Source organism: Schistocerca piceifrons, chromosome 2, assembly GCF_021461385.2.
Source record: "Schistocerca piceifrons isolate TAMUIC-IGC-003096 chromosome 2, iqSchPice1.1, whole genome shotgun sequence".
Classification (NCBI taxonomy): domain Eukaryota; kingdom Metazoa; phylum Arthropoda; class Insecta; order Orthoptera; family Acrididae; genus Schistocerca; species Schistocerca piceifrons.
This window is the reverse complement of record NC_060139.1, coordinates 767,120,436-767,141,299: the sequence shown is the minus strand read 5'-3', so window position 1 is coordinate 767,141,299 and position 20,864 is coordinate 767,120,436. Positions and strand designations below refer to the sequence as shown.

Below are 20,864 nucleotides of genomic sequence, written 5' to 3'. Positions count from 1 at the left end.
ACGATGGTTGCCCAAAATTCTTACCGACCACCACAAAACTCAAAGAATGGCCTCTGGATTAGACTTTCTGTCACGTTATGAGGACGAAGGAGAACCATTGTTAAACAGAATCGTGACCGGTGACGAAACCTGGATTAAGAACGTGAACCCTGAGACAAAAGAACAATCAAAGATGTGGGCATATTCAAATTCGCCTACCAAACCAAGAAAAGCCTCACAAGATTTTTCTGCCAGAAAACTGATGGCAACAGTGTTTTGGGATGCCAAAGGGGTGTTGTTGGTTGAATTCATGGAACGTGGTATGACCATTAATCAAGACGTGTACTGTGAAACAATAAAAAAGTTACAACGGGCTATACAGAACAAACGCCGTGGTATGCTGACTTCCGGTATCGTTTTTTTGCACGATAACGCCCGTCCTCACTCTGCTCGCAGAACAACGGCCCTTCTTGAGTCCTTCAAGTGGGACGTTATCAACCATCCACCTTACAGCCCAGACCTGGCGCCAAGTGATTATCACCTCTTCATGCATTTGAAGAAATGGCTCGGGTCACAGCGGTTTGATGACGACGAAGAGCTCAAAGATGCGGTCACAGGCTGGCTCCAGGCACAAGCGGGTGATTTTTATGCAGAAGGAATTTCAAAGTTTGTGAAGAGATACGATAAGTGCCTCAATCGCTATGGAGACTATGTAGAAAAATAGTGCAAAGATGTAGTTGTAAGATGTATATATTAAAATATTTTTATTTAACTTGGTGTATTTTTTTAAATCAACCGGAGGTTACTTTCTGAACAGCCCTCGTATTAGTTCCTTCTTCACGGAGAAATGGAGAGGGATTGGGGAAGATAAGAAAGGAGGAATTTGTCACTCATATCTCAAGATCAGACAGTTCTGGCCATGGCAATGGAACCTTTTTCTGAGAAAGGAACTATAATATTTTTTTCATACTTTTATTTTTGTCTTTTGTCTATTTGCAATACTACTGTTGAGCAATAACAAACCACACTGAAGATTAAAACATACGCAGAGTAGAAATCAGTTGTCCTTACCGTGAAGATTAGTAAATATCAGTCATACAATATACTACTTCAATGTGTTAAATTTTCCTGACTGAAGATTTTGATGAAAAATAAATTCATAACAGATTAAATCCAATTAGCCCTATTTACGAATGGTGACATCTCACTACAAATTGACCAAGAAAACTGATTTATATTAACCATTGTTTTTGTTAGTATAAGTCTGCTTTTTTAATTACTAAATTGTCCAGTAAATCAGAAGAACTGAAAAATACAGAAAATGTCACACTGCAGCCTGGACAGCACAATATACTGTACGTACCTCATCATCCATTAACTCCAACATAAACGTAGCAACTGTTGTGATAACACCAAGAAATAAGTTGACACAGCCCAAAGTCACAAATGCCGTACTTGGAATAGAAAAAAGAAAGCTGACTGGGTATGAAAGAGGTATGCTTGCCCATCTGAAATACAAGTCTTTGTATAAAAATCAGGCAAATTCAGTAATCATCAATATAATACAAGCTTACTGCACTCATGGAGAGGTTACAGTACAACTAATATGTTTAAATATACTATCACAATATGCAGGCATTACTGTAGATGCATCCAGTATTTTGAAAATGGAAGATTTATATCCATTTGTAGCCTTGGTCATATAACAGACAGTGTGTTTGTTACTGTGTACATCTGATTTATAGCATATAGATTTACAGCAACAGTCATTTAACACAACAGTCATTTACTTGGAATTTAAAAGATGTATTATTGTACATCACATTAATATCTAAAACCTTTACGTGAGAAACAAAAGGCTGAGAAGGGATGAAAATAATATGCTGAACAGAAATTTACTAATATACTGAACTCTCACTAATCTGGCCCTCAGCAGTCCGGCCTCTGGGCAGTCAAGCAGAAATGATGCACACAACAACTAATTATTGAGTGTGACAATGTTGTCAGTTAATTACAATGTTAAGCAATGCTGTACATTCCAGGAGGAGGAGAAATTGATAAAGAATATGTTGCTAAGTGACTGAATGAGGAAAACTGGGAAATAGAAAAATTTTAACACATGGAGACATAATCAAAAGTGTGTAGAAAAGTAATGATCAAAGTGATGAAGGAGAGGTCACAGGAAGAGATAGGATGAAGATTTCGCAGACTGCTGATGCTGCATCTTCCTCGATACATCATTCATCAACCACATATATGCAGCACTGATGTGATGCTTGTAAAGTGGTTGAATGCCGGGATTGTGTATCATTGTTGCGACAACTAAAAATTCGGGATGTGTTTCATAGTGAGTGATACTACTGTACACATTCACATTCATGAACTAAGTTTTCTATGAAAATGAATGTAGCTTTGGATTTTATAAGGTATAGTCCCTATGTGCCTAAATTAAATTTCAGACATTCTCAATAATGCGGCGCTTCCACTAATCTGGCACACACAGGTGCAAGGAATGGCCAGATTAGCGAGATTCTTGTGGATATTTTTTTAATTAATCAAGACTTGTTCAGTATTCTTGTAGGTAAAAAAAACTAAATTACTTTATTTGTCTCATTGCTCCCACAGATTGTACATTTGTGACTACATTCATAGTATTAATTATACAAATTAATACAAATAGTACATGTTGTTCTTCTAGAAGTCAAAGAACTATTTACACTTACCCATTCTCAGAACATAAATAGGTTGAAACTGGAAAGGTGTGTATCAATACTCAGTGGGTACACTCTGCCATCATTCTGGAAATTCCTGCCACGCAAAAGTTTCTTCAGCTAAGAAAAGAGGAAATTATTGGGTACCATGTCAGGAGAATATGGGAAGTGAGGAAAATTTGATAATTCAAAGGCACAACATCTTTGACTTTGTTTTCTACAAAAAAAGCTGGTGTGTTGTCATGAATCAAAACCCTTCTGACAACCTCCCACAACTTCTACAGAAGATTTCAGTAGTATTTTCATGTGACCATTTGTCCATTATAAGTATAAACTGTTAGCAACAAACCATGGCAGTCCCAAAAACTATATAGCATAACCTCCTCTGATGCTGGTACAGCCTCTGCCTTTTTCTGCAGTCGTGAACTCACAAGTTTCTACTGCATGCTTTGCACCTGAGGTCATAGTGACACACACAGCACTCATTCATGATGATTACACACCTAAAGAAATCACCCAGATTAGCCTGACACAGCCACATTATTTCTGCTGCAGCCTCATTCTGCTGAGCTTTCTGAGTGAGTGTAAGCAGTGGTGGAAGCCAGCGGGCAGTAACCTTTGTCATGTTCAAAATGTTGAAATCTTGTCATGGGCGATTTTCATTTTTTCCGCTAAATGCCTTGCATGCCAAAACGTCCATTTCTAATGCTATACACACCAATGGTCTGCCATTTCATTTTTCATCATTCAAACTTCTTGGACAAAACAGAAGCATCTGTGCCCTCTAACCACTTTGCCCCATGATAAATCCATTGGTGACATACACTTTCCATCAACTCTACACATTTTAGAATTTTAAAACTGTTGCAGCTTCGATACCTTTCACATGAAGAAACTGAATTACCACCATTTATTTTAAGCTCCTCTAACAATGTGCTAAGGTACTGCACGACTTCAACGTGTACTGAGACTTCAAACATGTACCTACAAACAGCTCATGCATTGCTCAATACATTCTCTCTGCTTTCGAATAACCTAATTGTATACCCCCTCCCACCCCTGGTCTCCCTCCCCCCCTCACCCCTCTCTCTCTCTGCCTCCTTGGTTTTACCCCTTCCTCTTTTCCACATTTCTCTTACCTCATAACTGCAGTATTCAGTCACTTCTCATTTCTCTCACTCCATCTTAACTTACCATTCAGTTCTATGATCTCTGCAGCAGGTATAGTACATCTTAATACACAGGGTTATTCTAAATGATGGACCACTTTTCAAAACTTCATATTTATTCAAGTACAAGTCCGAACTGAACAAGCTTTATACTAATGAAAAGAGGAAGCTCCAAAGTGTTTGTTCCCCATAATGTTTGATATCATTTTAATACATTTAATAATTTGTAATTAACTAGTTTTTAATAACTAGAAATGTGGTAAATGTCATAAATGTTCAATGTGGCCACCTTTGGCTGCATGGCAAACACCATCTTGGTAGCCAAACTCATCCCACACACACAACAGCAAACTCAAGAATGCAGAAAACCTTGTGCTCACAGTCACCATCTCACTCACAACTGACAGTGAAACAGAATGATGGCCCTATTGCTGTGTGAACTCTACCGGCCACTTCTGAAACCATCACAGCCTTCCAGCTGCTGCCCGCCAAAAACTTTGAAACTTCCTCTTTTTATTGGTATAAAGCTTGTTCATTTTGGATTTGTAATTGAATACATACTAATTTTTGAAAATGGGGCCATAATTTAGAATAACCTTGCTATTTATGATGTCTTCCTCTCTCTCTGACACCTCCCCTTTCACTGTTGTCTGCTTGAGCCCTCTAATCATGATGTCTGAGTGACCTGCCCCTTCATTCTAATCTTTTCCACTGTACTCCTCTTTCCTTCTTGAGGATGGAACTAACAGTTCTGAAAACTAGGACAGTTGATTCTAATTGACATGTAACTGCAAGGTCAGGAAGTTTATTTAATGTAGTGTTTAGTACCAGATTCATATAGGAGTTGGCAATACACTTTTTAAGTGAACTACATGATAACCTGAGATTACCTAAGTATTCGATACATGGTATTTTTATTATGTGACCTAAATTTGTGACTATATTTCTTACTGTCACACATATTAACCACTCTCCAAGATTGATTAAAATAATAATATGAAATCAAGACAGCAAACTTTCTCATCTCATTTCACATGCAAGTTAAAAAATTATGCAGATAAAAATTTTGTGTGTATAATTTTCAGCTTATCCAGATTAGTAGCTTCAGACCCAGAAGAAAGAATAATATAATGTTTGATTAAAATACAAAAATTTATATTACAGAAATTTCTAGAAAAAGATGTCTAGACAAGATGGCTGATCATTCAAATTGTAAATATTTCAAACATTCACATTGGAAGTTTGTAAAAGAAAGCAACAGTAATTTTTAAATATTTTTTTGCAATTAGAATATTTCAAAAGTTAATTTGAATTTTTCGAAATTCACTGTTTAGACATGAATTTTTGTGTAGAACAAGTTAATATCCAACAAAAAGTATTATTTCATATGCTTTCTTTGTTTATCAGAATATGCTGCCATACCTAAAATCCTGTGAATATTTAAGTCTTCATTGTAAATCTGTAACTCTAAAAGTGGCAATAATGAATCACTATTCAGTGATGATTACTGAAGTGTTTAAGGACAACCCTGTGTACACTACAGATCTAATGCCAGTTCCAGTCAGAGACAGATGTTCTGTGCAATTTTAATACTCACAGTCAGTCTAGGCATCAATCTACACTGTATTTGATAATGTGACAATACACATTTACATGTTTAATTGGTAAGTGTGGTTGGACTTCTACACAAGTGATAACAATAGCATCACTTACATTCAGGAGTAAAATGTGTAGTACTGTCGACATACACACATAAAAATGATACATTTCCTAGCTTTTGAAATAAAAATTCCTTCCTCAAATAAGAGAAAGGTACGGGTTGGGGATGGTTAAAAGGAAGTGTAGGTCACTCAGATTCCAAGAAGAGAGGGCCCCACGTGTAGAGAGGATGCGAATGAGGGTACACAAAGATGTACTGGTATATAAGTCCTACCGGTATATAAGTCCTACCAAGCCATGCCAAGCACAGTAATCAGCTCTGCAAAGTGACAGTAAATTGCCGTAATGATACCAACACACATTAAATTATGACTGGGTCACATATATCAATGTGTAGATGAAAATTCTTCGATGAAACAAAATGAAAAATAAGGGAAAGGTAACCACTCACTTACAACAGTCTAATGCATGGCACACAGACACATGTAACATAAAACAGTCTTCACTAGCTTTCGAGCTATCGAGGTGTGGCTTCAGTTTCTAGTAAAAAAACACACACCTTTTTCAGTCAGTTGTAAATATATTTTTCTTACCCTTTACCAGTTTTGACAAATTAATTTGTCATCTTCAGAATATTATAAAATTATGGATATTATAAATCTTTAGACCTTTACTATACATTTATGTGAAGTGTAAGAAGTATATCGCAGAAAATTAGTTAGTATAAACCACAATAAAAATATATTTGCAACTGATGACTGAATTTCATTCTAAAAAATATGTACTACAGTTGCTGAAAATTACACCTATTAACAAAATAAAAATGTGTACATTCACACACACACACACAACCACACAGACACCCAAACACAGGCTGCAGCATTTGTGGCAACACTGATTGTTTAGAGCTGTTGCCTGGGCATATAGATTTAGGGAGGGACTAGGTGGTAGAGAAGGTTGCACAAGGCAAGGGCGGGATAGTGGGATAATGTGAGACATGAATGGGAAAGATAGATGACTAAGCAGCTGTACAACAATACGAAATGAGTTAGGAAGGGGAAGGGGGGGGGGGTGAGGATATAAAAGGCATACAAAGAGGGAGAGGGAAGAGGGAATGGAGGAAAAGAAAAGAATATGGATATGGAGACAGGGAGGAGAGACTGAAAAGAGGGTTTGAAAGGGAGAATGGGAGGGGGGAGGCGGCGGGGGGGGGGGGGGGGGGGGGGGAGAGAGAGAGAGGGCGGAGGGAGAGGGAGAGATGTCCACATAGGAGGGGGAGGAAGAGTGGTGGAATCAACTGGTGTGGGTGAGAAACAGATAAGCAGAGGTTTCGGCCAGGGAGAATTTGAGAAAGCAGAATGTGATAGAGAAACGATTTCCACCTGAGTAGTTCAGAGACACTTGTGTGGGAAGGGAGCATCCAAATGTCATGCATAGTGAAGCAGCTGTTCATGTCATTTGTGTTGTGATGTGCAGCATGTTCGGCAACTGGACGGTCAAGTTTGTGGTTGGCCATAGTATGACAGTAGTCATTCATGCATTCATTCATGCATGTAGAAAGTGGTTACCTGTCACAAGCACATATAATTCTGCACAGTAATTGCAGCATAGCTGATATATAACACTGCTTCTTTCCCACGTGGCCCTGGCTTTTGTAGAGTGAGAAATGTCTGTGACTGGTCTGCAGCAGGAGGTGATGGGTGGGTATATGGGACATGACTTGCATCTGGGTTCTCCACAAGGGAATGACCCTTGTGGTCCAGCATTGGCTGCAGGAGTGGAATATGATGTTCTGTAGGGTAGGTATGTGTTGGAACACTGCTTTGGGTGATGTGTGTGGGATTTGGGTGGGATATCCCCCATTGCAGGGCTCAATGAGAGGTAGTCAAAAACCTGATGAAGGATATGGTTGAGCTTTGCTTTTTGTGGCCTGGTTGATACTAGGTGATAGAGAAGTGCTGGTCGGTGGCTCGTTTTGTGAACACTGTACCAAGCTTATTAGCAGCTACATGATATAAAATATTTATCCACCATGTCGGCATGTTTGCAGAATCTCAGAGGACAAAGCCTCTGCATTGATCCCTTAAAAACATGCGAGTGTGTTTCTGTGTTGTGGGTGGAGGAGGAGGAAATTTCATACACTCTGAGAATAGTTTGCAAGATAAACAACTGACTCTCATGTGTGTCCTCACACACTATTGTAAAAATTCAATAAATAGTGGGACAACCTAAAAATAAATTAACCATTGTCACTGTTTCTTCAACTACAGAGGTTTTTCATGTGAATGTAACACTAAATGGATTTGCCAATTACAATTAGCAGGAGTAGAAGGCTCGCCCGGCAATCATGGCTATGGTCCCAGGTGGGAAGTACAGGCTCAATTAACACTTTTGCTGCCTTCTCCTAACATTCTCTCTCCCCCCCCCCCCCCCATCTCTCCCTCCTTCCTCCTCTCCACCCTCTCTCCCCCATCCCTCTTCTATATCTCTTATACACTGTCCGGTCACATTAATGTAACCACCTGTCAAAAGCCTCAATAACCACATTTTGCAGCACAGGCTGCTATGAGACATTGAGGAAGAGTGTCACTGAGGCTCTGGAAGGTATCAACAGATATGAGGAGCCATGTAGCTCCTAAGAGTTTGGTGGTGAGGGGTGTACAGTAAACACATCCTGGTGCTCTTTGGACCACACACACACACACACACACACACACATACACACTGGAAACTGTGTGACAAAATTACATTGTCCTGGTAGTTACCATTATGTCGAGGGCGCATACTGCATGTAGGGGATAGATGCATACTTGTGTTGATCCATTCTATCTTTCAGAATTGTGAGATCACCCTGGGAATGTCATGAAAACATTCTTCAGATCATAAGGATCTCTTCTCTAGCCTGGACAATTCTGATGACTGTTGTTCGCTTTCAGACGCTTCATGCTGTACATGCAATGGCTATCTGTCCAATGTAGCATGAAATGTGATTCACCTGGAAAGGCCAAGTGTCACCAACCAGGGGACATCCAGTTGCAGTACTGGTGTGCAAATTCTAGCCTTTGTCACCAATGAACAGCAGTCAGCATGTGTGCATGAATGTGCTGCTTGCTATGGAGGACCATATGCAGCAACATTTTCTGAACTGTCGTTGAGGAGACACTGTTTGTAGTCCCTTGGTTCAGCTGGGCAGTCAGTTGCTCAACAGCTGCTGATCTGTTACCTATAGACAGCTCCACACCCATCATTCACCCCTGTCATCCATGGCCTGTGATGCACTAAAGTTGCCTTGGCGACGGTTTTGGATAGAGCCATTTTGCCATGCACAGTTTACTTTAAGCACGGCAGCACAAGAACTGTTTACAAACTTAGCCTTTCTGAAGTGCTTCCACCCTTGGCTCGGAACCCAATGAACATGCCCTTTTGGACATCAGATAAATCACTCAGTTACCATATTACGACAATGTCTGCACTGCTTTACATGTCCCCCTCACACACTTTATATGCCTGCCCCTGCCCTGCCTGGATAGTGTTGCCACCTTCCGTCTGTGAGTGGTTATTGCATGGTGACACTGAACACAGACAGTGGTCACATTAATGTGACTGTATCGTGGATGTCCACCACCTCAGAATTTCTTTCATCTTATTGTGCAGCTGCTAAGTGATGTACATCTTCCAATCCTGTCTCCCACTACCCTGCTACCCCCTCCTTGTTTCATGCATCCTTCCCTACCCCCTCACCACATCCACCAGCCCAGGCCATTGCTCTCAGTACAATAATCAGTGTCACCGAGGATGTAGTAGTGTGCTTTTTGGTGTCTTCTGGCTGCGTGTGGCGAGTCTGTATTTTATACTAGAAAAATTAGCAGTTCCTGAAAGCTAGTGAACACTGTCTTCTGTTACATTTGCACCATAAACCAGTCTGCTATAGGTGAGTGTGTCTTTATATGCCACACTTTATCTGCTATAACAACAAATTTTACGTTTCTTTTGTTCCCACAGTCATAAATAATTTTAATTAAAAAGTGTCATTAATTTCCAGTATAAGATGCAGGACAATTTGATAAAAATTCACTGAATATATCATAAAATTTACTTACCCATAAAGAAACAGCAAGAGAATAAGAGCCGACGCATTTGAGATATAAGCCTCCTCTTTGAAGCTCACAAATATGAGGAAGCAGAGTAATGCGGACAGCATGTAATTGGCCTTTGAAGAGAAAAAAATTAAAACAATGATTAGTACAATAAATACTATTTTAAAAGAGTTAATATCAAAGGAGATGTACAGGATTTAATACAATGACCCATTAGAACGATAAGTGGTGTAATACTAGGTAAGATTGATATAGCTGTTAAGGGATAAAATTTTCTTCAAGTGCAGAGTTGAGTTAAATAAATAACAGATGATACACAAAGTAATTGGAAAGGGGACACGTAGTAGTAGTAGTAGTAGTAGTAGTAGTAGTAGTTGTTGTTGTTGTTGTTGTGGTCTTCAGTCCTGAGACTGGTTTGATGCAGCTCTCCAAGCTACCCTATCCTGTGCAAGCTCCTTCATCTCCCAGTACTTACTGCAACCCACATTCTTCTTAATCTGCTTAGTGTATTTATCGCTTGGTCTCCCTCTACGATTTTTGCCCTCCACGCTGCCCTCCAATGCTAAATTTGTGATCCCTTGATGCCTCAGAACATGTCCTACTAACCGGTCCCTTCTTTTTATCAGGTTGTGCCAGAAACTCCTCTTTTCCCCAATTCTATTCAATACTTCATCATTAGTTATGTGATCTACCCATGTTTATGTATGTTTAATATTTTCTACAGTTTGGTGGTCTGATTGTGGGGATTCTACAATTGAGTTATTTATAGTAGAAAGACAGATGGATGCTAATACAAAGCATAGGAAGAAAATTAAACTCAAAACTGATTAATCAAATGTTATATTCTGAATATTTATTATTTTGAAATAAATGTTACGTTTTAATGATAACAGTATTTCTGACAGAAAGCAGCATTAATTAAAAACTCCCAAAGGGGAATCAACATGTGCAAAACTGTTATAAATGCAAATTTAAAAGTAATTATATCTTAAATAATTTCCTAACATTTAATCATCAAGACGAAAATGGGAAGCAGGAAAAGGAAATAAAATGTGGACAAATATTGCAACTAGATCAAGAGAATAACAGGTTGCAGGAAATGATTATGAAGTAATAATGGGCTAACAGCTCACTTTCAAATTTCAGAGTATTCCTAACAGAAATTGAAAGATAAGGGATAAATTTAAAAGATAGAAACATGTCAAAAAAGATGAGAGCCAAACCTAAAGTAAGGAAATACTGAAGTAAGGAAATGAGTAGTATGAGTGAAATAAACACGTACAAATGCTGTTATGATCTTGATCTACATCTACAGAAGACTCTAATATGTAATATGTGTTGGAGGGTACTTCTGGTACTTCTAAGTGATCCCCCCCTCCCTGTTCCATTCGAAAATGATGCGTGGGAAGAATGACTGTCAGTTAGCCTCTAATTTAGTTCTAATTTCTCTCAAATTTTCAATAGTAATCCTCTCCATGATGCACAATGCCTCTATTGTAACATATGCCACTGGAGTTTGTTGAGCATCTCTGTAATGCTGTCATGTCAACTAAATGATCATAAGCTGAAACATGCAATTCTTCGTTGGACCTTTGCTATTTTTCTATCAGTCCTACCTGACAGGAATTCCAGATTGATAAACAATACTCAATAATCAGTCAAACTAATGCTTTTTAAGCCATTTCCTTCATGGATGAAACACATTTAATTAGGATTCTTCCTATCAATCTGAGTACGGCATCTGCTTTTATTACTGTTTGTTTTATATGGTCCTTCCACTTAAGATCATTCTGTATGCATACTCCTAGATAATTTATAGTAGATACCATTCCAGAAATTTGTCATCAATAGTATAGTTGTACAGTAGTAGATTTCTTTTCCCATACCAAGTGAGATGGTGCAGTGGTTACCACACTGGACTTTGATTCTGAAGGATTATGGTCCAAACCTGTATCCAGCCATCCTGATTTAGGTATTCCGTGATTTCCCTAAACCGCTTTTGGCAAATACTAGTATGGTTCCTTTGAAAGGGCATCACTGACTTCCTCCTGCATCCTTCCCTAATTCGAGGGACTGATGAACTTGTTGGTCCCCTCCCCCAAATCAACCAACCAAATAACCAACCTTTTCCTAAGTATGCTCAATATGTTACATTTATTTATGTTCAGTGTTAGCTACCAGAGCCTGCACCATTCATCACTCCTCTGCGCGTCATTCTGCAAATCAATACTGTCTTCTGGCATTGCTACTTCCTTACAGATAACCACATTTTTCCAAAAAAGGCCTTTCCACCATTTCAACTGAAGGATAAAAAGTGTCCAAATGTTATTCATAGCATGTTAAACAGGAACACCTTTTTCATATATATTTGTTTTGAAGTTTACAGTCTATAATTAATTCTTACGGAGCATTTTTTTTTTTGGACTTGTCTGGTATTTGTTGAAAATTAACAAAAACAAGCTGCAATATTTTTCACTTGGCTAATTTATTGTGTTTAGCTATTCCATTGCTCCCATTATTAGTTGTTATTCATCCTCACACTCATCAATGTTATTATCATTGTCAACTTACATCTCCTCCTCTTCATCCCAGCTTTCATCTGGGGTATCATAAACAGAGTTTTTGTAGAAGGCTCCTTTTTTTTCTTCCAGGAACTGCATCAAATTACAAAAATCTCTAGTTTCAGCTAGCTGAATACCTGCATTCTTGTTGTACAACTGATGTATATCCACAGTAGTATATTCTATAGTAGGATTTCTCTCAAAAATGATATGCCTACTCCACTGGCCAAAGTAAGAGTTTCGCAATGAGACACAAAACCTGCCTTCTACAACGCTGAGAATCATTTGTACCTGCTGCAGTCTGGGTGGAGGTTTAGGCATTTTCAAACAAAATGGCTCAGTAGTATGTTTAATGTCTATGAAATTCATTATTTTTCAGCTCGAATAGGAGAGGTAATGCACAGGCTTCAACAACTTTCCTGACCCAGGTTGCAGGAATTTCTGCAGTCTTCGTCTTCTGCTTTGCATGCCCTATCACTTATGTGTCTTGATCATTTGGTAAATAGCTGTGTTCTCGCACTGACAACAAATATATGACCCTTTTGTAGACCTTGGAACATATGCACTTCACTGTACAAGGACTGAACTACAATTTTTTTTTTCCTGCCCAGGACACCCATCACTAAGCCGGAGAAATTCATCTCTTTGATTTTCTAACTGAGTCTTATTTATGTAGTTCACAGATGTGACTTCATTAAGACCCTTCCTTCCTTCACATTGAAGAGAGTGGTAAATTGAAACTGAGACATTTGCAGATTGTGAACTGCGAACAATTTGTACCATAATTGCCTTGCATATAGTCAATGGAATTTGACTGAATACACTCCTGGAAATGGAAAAAAGAACACATTGACACCGGTGTGTCAGACCCACCATACTTGCTCCGGACACTGCGAGAGGGCTGTACAAGCAATGATCACACGCACGGCACAGCGGACACACCAGGAACCGCGGTGTTGGCCGTCAAATGGCGCTAGCTGCGCAGCGTTTGTGCACCGCCGCCGTCAGTGTCAGCCAGTTTGCCGTGGCATACGGAGCTCCATCGCAGTCTTTAACACTGGTAGCATGCCGCGACAGTGTGGACGTGAACCATATGTGCAGTTGACGGACTTTGAGCGAGGGTGTATAGTGGGCATGCGGGAGGCCGGGTGGACGTACCGCCGAATTGCTCAACATGTGGGGCGTGAGGTCTCCACAGTACATCGATGTTGTCGCCAGTGGTCGGCGGAAAGTGCACGTGCCCGTCGACCTGGGACCGGACCGCAGCGACGCACGGATGCACGCCAAGACCGTAGAATCCTACGCAGTGCCATAGGGGACCGCACCGCCACTTCCCAGCAAATTAGGGACACTGTTGCTCCTGGGGTATCGGCGAGGACCATTCGCAACCGTCTCTATGAAGCTGGGCTACGGTCCCGCACACCGTTAGGCCGTCTTCCGCTCACGCCCCAACATCGTGCAGCCCGCCTCCAGTGGTGTCGCGACAGGCGTGAATGGAGGGACGAATGGAGACGTGTCGTCTTCAGCGATGAGAGTCGCTTCTGCCTTGGTGCCAATGATGGTCGTATGCGTGTTTGGCGCTGTGCAGGTGAGCGCCACAATCAGGACTGCATACGACCGAGGCACACAGGGCCAACACCCGGCATCATGGTGTGGGGAGCGATCTCCTACACTGGCCGTACACCACTGGTGATCGTCGAGGGGACACTGAATAGTGCACGGTACATCCAAACCGTCATCGAACCCATCGTTCTACCATTCCTATACCGGCAAGGGAACTTGCTGTTCCAACAGGACAATGCACGTCCGCATGTATCCCGTGCCACCCAACGTGCTCTAGAAGGTGTAAGTCAACTACCCTGGCCAGCAAGATCTCCGGATCTGTCCCCCATTGAGCATGTTTGGGACTGGATGAAGCGTCGTCTCACGCGGTCTGCACGTCCAGCACGAACGCTGGTCCAACTGAGGCGCCAGGTGGAAATGGCATGGCAAGCCGTTCCACAGGACTACATCCAGCATCTCTACGATCGTCTCCATGGGAGAATAGCAGCCTGCATTGCTGCGAAAGGTGGATATACACTGCACTAGTGCCGACATTGTGCATGCTCTGTTGCCTGTGTCTATGTGCCTGTGGTTCTGTCAGTGTGATCATGTGATGTATCTGACCCCAGGAATGTGTCAATAAAGTTTCCCCTTCCTGGGACAATGAATTAACGGTGTTCTTATTTCAATTTCCAGGAGTGTATGTAGCAGGGAGAAGTTTAGCATATAATCAAATGAAATACAGTTAATGAGCCCTTGTTTCACTTTCAGAATAAAGTTTTATTTCATGCTTACAAAAGCTTCTGCTGTTCTCGTGCGCAATGTATTACAAATTGACTTTTCACACTATCTTTTTGCTCAGTTTTTATTCTGCTCTTCAATGAATCACATATAGTACATGTATCAGACCTGGGATATCTAAAATGTACATTTAAAGTTTTATGCTCTGTCCAGTGGCTTTTACAAGGAAGAATGATATGTACTTGTGTAAAAATTCAAGACACGTATCACTTATGGTCAAATCTCCTGGTAAGTATTTTTGATTTGGGTTATCATGTGGACAGTATTGTGATTGTCTTGCTTTAAAGGGTCTTACATGACATTCAGTCAACTGAAGAATTGCCTCTGGCATATTTTTTTTGTCTATTTTTTACGGTAAATTCCTTTCTCTTTTGGAGACTGCCCATACATTACAGTACTGTTCTGGATTCTGTACAATATGTGGTTGCTTACTCCAAGAAAGCAAAGCAATGCTACTGTACAGATTGGAATACTCCTGCTTTCAATTCCCAACTTGTAGGAAGGTGCAGCTGCATGTCTGGCTATTGTAGAAATAATAAGGACTGGTCTGCTTTTTGGAGAAGAGCAAGATTTTCAAAAGGATATTTCTTTGGATCTGTATGGTTTTTACTAAAACAAATTCCACCTTGAAACAGAGCTTCTCCTGAATGAGATTTTCACTCTGCACCAGAGTGTGCGCTGATTTGAAACTTCCTGGCAGATTAAAACTGTGTGCCCGACCGAGACTCAAACTCGGGATCTTTGCCTTTCGCGGGCAAGTGCTCTACCATCTGAGCTACCAAAGCACGACTCATGCCCGGTGCTCATAGCTTTACTTCTGCCAGTATCTCGTCTCCTACCTTCCAAACTTTACAGAAGCTCTCCTGCGAACCTGGCAGAACTAGCACTCCTGAAAGAAAGGATACTGCGGAGATATGGCTTAGCCACAGCCTGGGGGATGTTTCCAGAATGAGATTTTCACTCTGCAGCGGAGTGTCCGCTGATATGAAGAGAGCTTCTGTAAAGTTTGGAAGGTAGGAGACGAGATACTGGCAGAAGTAAAGCTGTGAGTACCGGGCGTGAGTCGTGCTTCGGTAGCTCAGATGGTAGAGCACTTGCCCGCGAAAGGCAAAGGTCCCGAGTTCGAGTCTCAGTCAGGCACACAGTTTTAATCTGCCAGGAAGTTTCAGAGCTTGTCCTGTTTTAGTAATTCAATTAGTGATGGCAGACTTGGTTTCACTGTTCTAAAGCTTGCTCATTCTGAAATATTAGACTTTGAAGGAGGGCACGTCACTGTGATTTCTACCATAATGCACAGAGCAAGGGTTGCCTGCACTGTCCTGCAGCCTGCTGTAAACTGGCCACTATCAGTATGAACATTCAACCTACACTTTTCATTCTACTTGTGGAGAAATTGCACTATGAAGCATTTTATGTACATTTTGGACAGTGCTTTTCCTGTGTTCGTGTGGCTTGTGACATTTATGGTCATCTTGTTCATCTGGAAGGCTTCAGTAATGAAGAAAAACTAGATAAGATGTTAATCCTAGAGCAAGGATGCCATTTTTTATAATAAGAGTGGGTGCACGTCATACTTTGTACACATGTAAAGAACAGCTGTTTTTATGTTACCAAGGTAAGCATCTATGAGCAATATTGTAGTTTAATCTTAGTTTAACTCAACAACGATACAATAATCTTACATTATAACAACTAAATCAATATTTAATCAAACAATAATAAAATAAAGTTCCATTATATCACACTGTTGCCGCGTACAGGTGTTACCCCACAATGATGACCCACTTGAAGTAGTGAACAGTGCAGTTGCATCAGATCTCAGCTGACTGGTTATTTGATTGCTAATTATCTCACAAACATCGTGAGATTGAGCTGCTAGCTTGGAATTTGGATCATTTTCTTGCACAGATAGTAATTTTTTCTAGCCTGGCTTACTGTTTACTTTATATTGCTGCTGTTCTCTTGAACACATGACAGCACAAGTTGTCACATTGTTAGCTGAAGCAATAATGAAGGAATAGATACCATCTCGCAGTTGCAAAACAACAATGGAATGTTACAAGAGAATGTTATCTGTGGTTGACACTTTTACAAAAAGGGTGCCCATTCAAGAGGAAATGTATGGCGAATGTCACGGAAGTCCAACCACAGCTGTAGCAGTGTATGATGATCGCTACCCAGATCGACGGCGTAGTTCACATCACACCATTTCCTCCATCTGCACAAATTTCATGGCAACATGCAGCTAGACACTCAGAAAGCATCAACGTACAAACACAGCAACTAACAATGACAACAAAACTGCTGTTCTGACTGCTGTAGCACACAGTCCTGAGGTGAGTATATGACACCTTGCACCCAGTTCTGGAATAAGCCACAATAATGGGTGGAGAATTTTTGCATAGGTACATGATTCATCCATATCATATAACACTCCACCAAGAACTGCATGGGAATGACTTTGAATTCCGCACTGAATTCTGTTATTTTCCACTTCAATAGTTGCAAGATCATCCTGATTTCCTATGTAATACACTGTCTATGGATGAAGCTTCCTTCACAAATCATGGTCATGTGAATTTTCAAAACATGCACTATGGGTCCCGGCAAAATCCATATTAGCTTGGCACGGTTGCTCATCAGTGACAGTAAGGGTCTATGTTTGATGCAGCATGACTGGTACCAGTTTTGTAGGTCCCCATTTTTATAAGGTAACATTAACTTGATAGTGATATGCATCATTTCTGCAAGACACTCTACCTCCTTCTCATGGAGGACACAGGATTGGAAATGCACCTATCAATGCAGTTCCAGGATGATGAATGCCCTACACATAACACATGTGTTTCCAGGGATGTTGTGGATATAATGTTTCCAAATAGGTGGATAGGATGGTGAGGTCCTGTGAGCTGGCCAGCCCAATCCTCCATCTCCACAAGCATGCTGATGCAAATGTTGGGCACTTTGAACATCTGTTAAGGTGACACAAACTCAAGGATGTGACATTACTGGTAATTTTTGAGTGCATTTTCCATGATGAATGTCACGCAAAACTTGAATTTTTTGTGGGCTATATGCCACTAATAATTGTTTAAGACACTAGAAACACATTTTGTCACTAAATTGTACATCTAGTTTTCATTTCTGTAAAAAAAAAAGGGGGGGGGGTACACACCCTGACATATGTGCATACCTGGCCAATTGATTTTTTACACATTTTGTTTCATTTCAGAAATATTTGAGGTGGCACAGTTAAGTGGAACACCCAGAATATCGGCCTATTCTGGGTGCCACATGTTATGGCTGAAATGCGCAACCCCAAGGATATTAATTCATGTGGAGTTATTTAATGATTAAGGTGTTCATTTAATTCAACAATAAGAGCAAAAGGCTGATTACTAGAAGCCAATTAAAACATGCTACTATGTGCACACAATCACAAAATAAGAGATGTTAGAAATGTGACATGGAACTTTAGGATGAGGGGGTGGAATGGAGGGTGAGGGTAAAAGGTAATGAAATAATAATGTTGTATATGTGTTCAATCAGATGACTACCTGAGGAAATAAAATTCGAACAAGATGCTCAGGAGCAAATTTCTCCCACAGCATTTTGCCAGGGTAGCACAAGAGTAGGAATTCCCAACCTTTCTTAAACCAGTACCCTTGAGTGTAATCAGATATTAGCTAGTATACCCAACCCCCCCCCCCCCCTCCCTCTCCCACTCCTCTCACTAAACTGAACCCCACTATCACCAACTACAGTACCTAACTAAACTCTAGAATAGAAAATGAATTTTCCTTGAACACTTACATTTTTAAAATGATGAAAGGTGAATGATATTTAGTTTTAGTGAGTGTTTTATTGGGTCATGAGCTAATGGTTAATGAGACAATTAGTACTGCTTACATCTAACAACCTTCTTTATGTTTAAGTTTTCGCAGTCAATGTACATAACAAAGCATGCTCCACGTCCACACATTTCCTTGTTTTTATTTTCACTGTTATTACAGTCAAAAACTTACTTTCACATCTATAAATCTAACCACATTTCTTTTTCAGGTGTTGTCTTCAGTTTGTGTGTGTGTGTGTGTGTGTGTGTGTGTGTGTTAGAATGATGATGAGAAAAAATTACTGGTGCATCATGAGTCCTACCTACAACTAATTCTCAGAAAAGAAAGTTGACTATCCACATTGAAGGTAGACACTTGTTACAAAATATGCTCCATCTGCATCACTCCTCTCCCTAGTGACACTAGCTTCACCCACATTTTGCCCTCCAATTTAAAACTAATCAAGTTAAAATGTGTGCCCTACACTTGCTGTCTGTAAACCGACTGTTGGACTCCTTAATCTGAACAGGGAGAAGTTGGAAGAGGTCAGGCTGCCAATGCTTTTTTTCTGTCTAATAATAATAATAATAATAACAGAACTATAGTAGACGTTATGTAGTTACTGTTGTGTAGTGCTGTCAATTAGTACATTTATCTATTTCAAGGTAAATAATGAAGCAATTCCTGGTCTATTGCAGGAACTGTTTACAAGTTCGAGAATAGATTTTCAAGAGATTGTAAGTGTGAGTGTTTTATGTGTACAGGGTGAGACAGGAGGAAAGGTACATGCTTTGAGGGGTGATACTAGTGGTGATTCTGAACAAAAATTTCCTAATAAACATATGTCCTTTTCTTAACCGTTTCCGGGTAAACCAATGAAAACAACTAGGAACGAGAAACGTGTAGCATCGTCCATACTAAACGTGTCAGTACGCAGTTCATTTGTGCATGGTGCAGTTGTTTACCTCAAGTCTCAGTCCAACAGTGCTTGTCGTAGTGCACGGTATTATAGTGTTGCTACATGAATAATGAATACAGTTTTGTGTAGTGAAAATGCCACGAATCTCAACACGTGCAGAGTATGGTGACATGGTGTTTGTCTATGGTTTGTCCAATGGGAATTCCAGAACCGCTGTGCAAGAATACCAAGAACTATTTCGGAAGCGCAAAGTGCCACATAGCAGGATGTTTAGCAGGGTGTTTCATGGATTGCGTGACTGTGGTACGCTTCCCAGTGTAAATGTTGTCTCTGAATGTCATGTACAACAAACTCTTAATGAAGTTGAGAACATTCTTCAAGTAGTGGAACGCTACCCTGTACTAGCTCTAGAATAATTGCTGCTCAGCTTGGTATTCAACAAACACGAGTGATACAGTACAAGAGCATGATCTGTATCCCTTTCATCGGCAGAGTGTACAACATCTGCATGAAGGAGATGCTGCCGCTTGGCAAGAGTTTTGTCAATAGATCATTGCCAATGAGCGATTAATTCCATGTATTCTGTACACTGATGAGTCAACATTTACCTACAACGGAATCAACAACATGAGCAACTCTCATGTATGGGCAAATGAAAATGTTCACACTACTGTGGAAACGAATTTCCAACGATGTTTCTCAGTCAATGAGTGGTGCAGTATTATTGGTGACCAACTCATACTGGGACACAGTATCTTCAGTTTCTTCAAAATGTGTTACCAGACTATGTGGAGGGTATCCCTTTCGCAACACGAGCTCATATGTACTTTCAGCATGACGGAGCTTCTACACATTCCATACGGCCAGTGACACAGTATCTCAACAAATGTTTCCTGGTCGTTGGATCGGTCGCCATGGAGTCATTGCTTAGCCACCGAGGCCACCTGATCTCTCCCCATTGGATTACTGTTTGTGGGAGTGGCTGAAGAGCGACATCTACAAGTGCACAGTGAACACAAGTGAGGAACTTCTCATTCATATTTTACATGTTTGTGCACAGGTAAAGGAATGCAAAACTGAGCTCCAATCGCACCACAATGCCTGTTTCAAGAGCTGCAACATGCATTGAAGTTGATGGTGAACTGTTTGAACATCTTCTGTGAGGAAATGTACACAATTAAACAAACCATACCAAAACAATATGTTAATTTACCGTCACCTGCACCATTCCCATTCCTAGCTGCTTTCATTGGTTTACCCGGCAACGGTTAATAAAAGGGTATATGTTTATTAGAAGTTTTTTGTTCAGAATCACCAGTAGTATAACCCATCAAACCATGTACCTTTCCTCCTGACTCACCCTGTATATCACTTTTATCATTACTGATGTATTGTACAAAGTGCAAAGTATGTGTGTAATGGGTGGAATATGGGAGAAACCTGTATCCCCACTGCAGAGTGCTAGTAAGTGAGAAAAACATAATTACTGAGAACTTATATAATCAATATTATATCTTAAAAGATTGTGATAATAGTGATGATATTCTAAAACTAATTTAGTTTCATGACTCAAACACAGTCAAACTCTTCTGA

At 40.3% G+C, this 20,864-nt stretch overlaps 1 protein-coding gene across 3 annotated transcripts in view; it reads right to left on the bottom strand.

The window, feature by feature from the left end:
* LOC124777985 (ATP-binding cassette sub-family A member 7-like) overlaps positions 1-20,864 on the bottom strand; it is a 594,849-nt gene that overhangs the window by 125,317 nt on the left and 448,668 nt on the right. For all 3 annotated transcript variants that reach the window (XR_007015818.1, XR_007015819.1, XM_047253552.1), the window contains exons 36-37: positions 9,619-9,728; positions 1,343-1,487 (exon numbers count right to left, since the gene is read on the bottom strand). Coding sequence is in view for 1 of the 3 variants with exons in the window: in XM_047253552.1 (XP_047109508.1) it covers positions 1,343-1,487; positions 9,619-9,728 (255 nt within the window). In the remaining 2 variants the exon portion in view is untranslated. The remainder of the gene's footprint in view (positions 1-1,342; positions 1,488-9,618; positions 9,729-20,864) is intronic.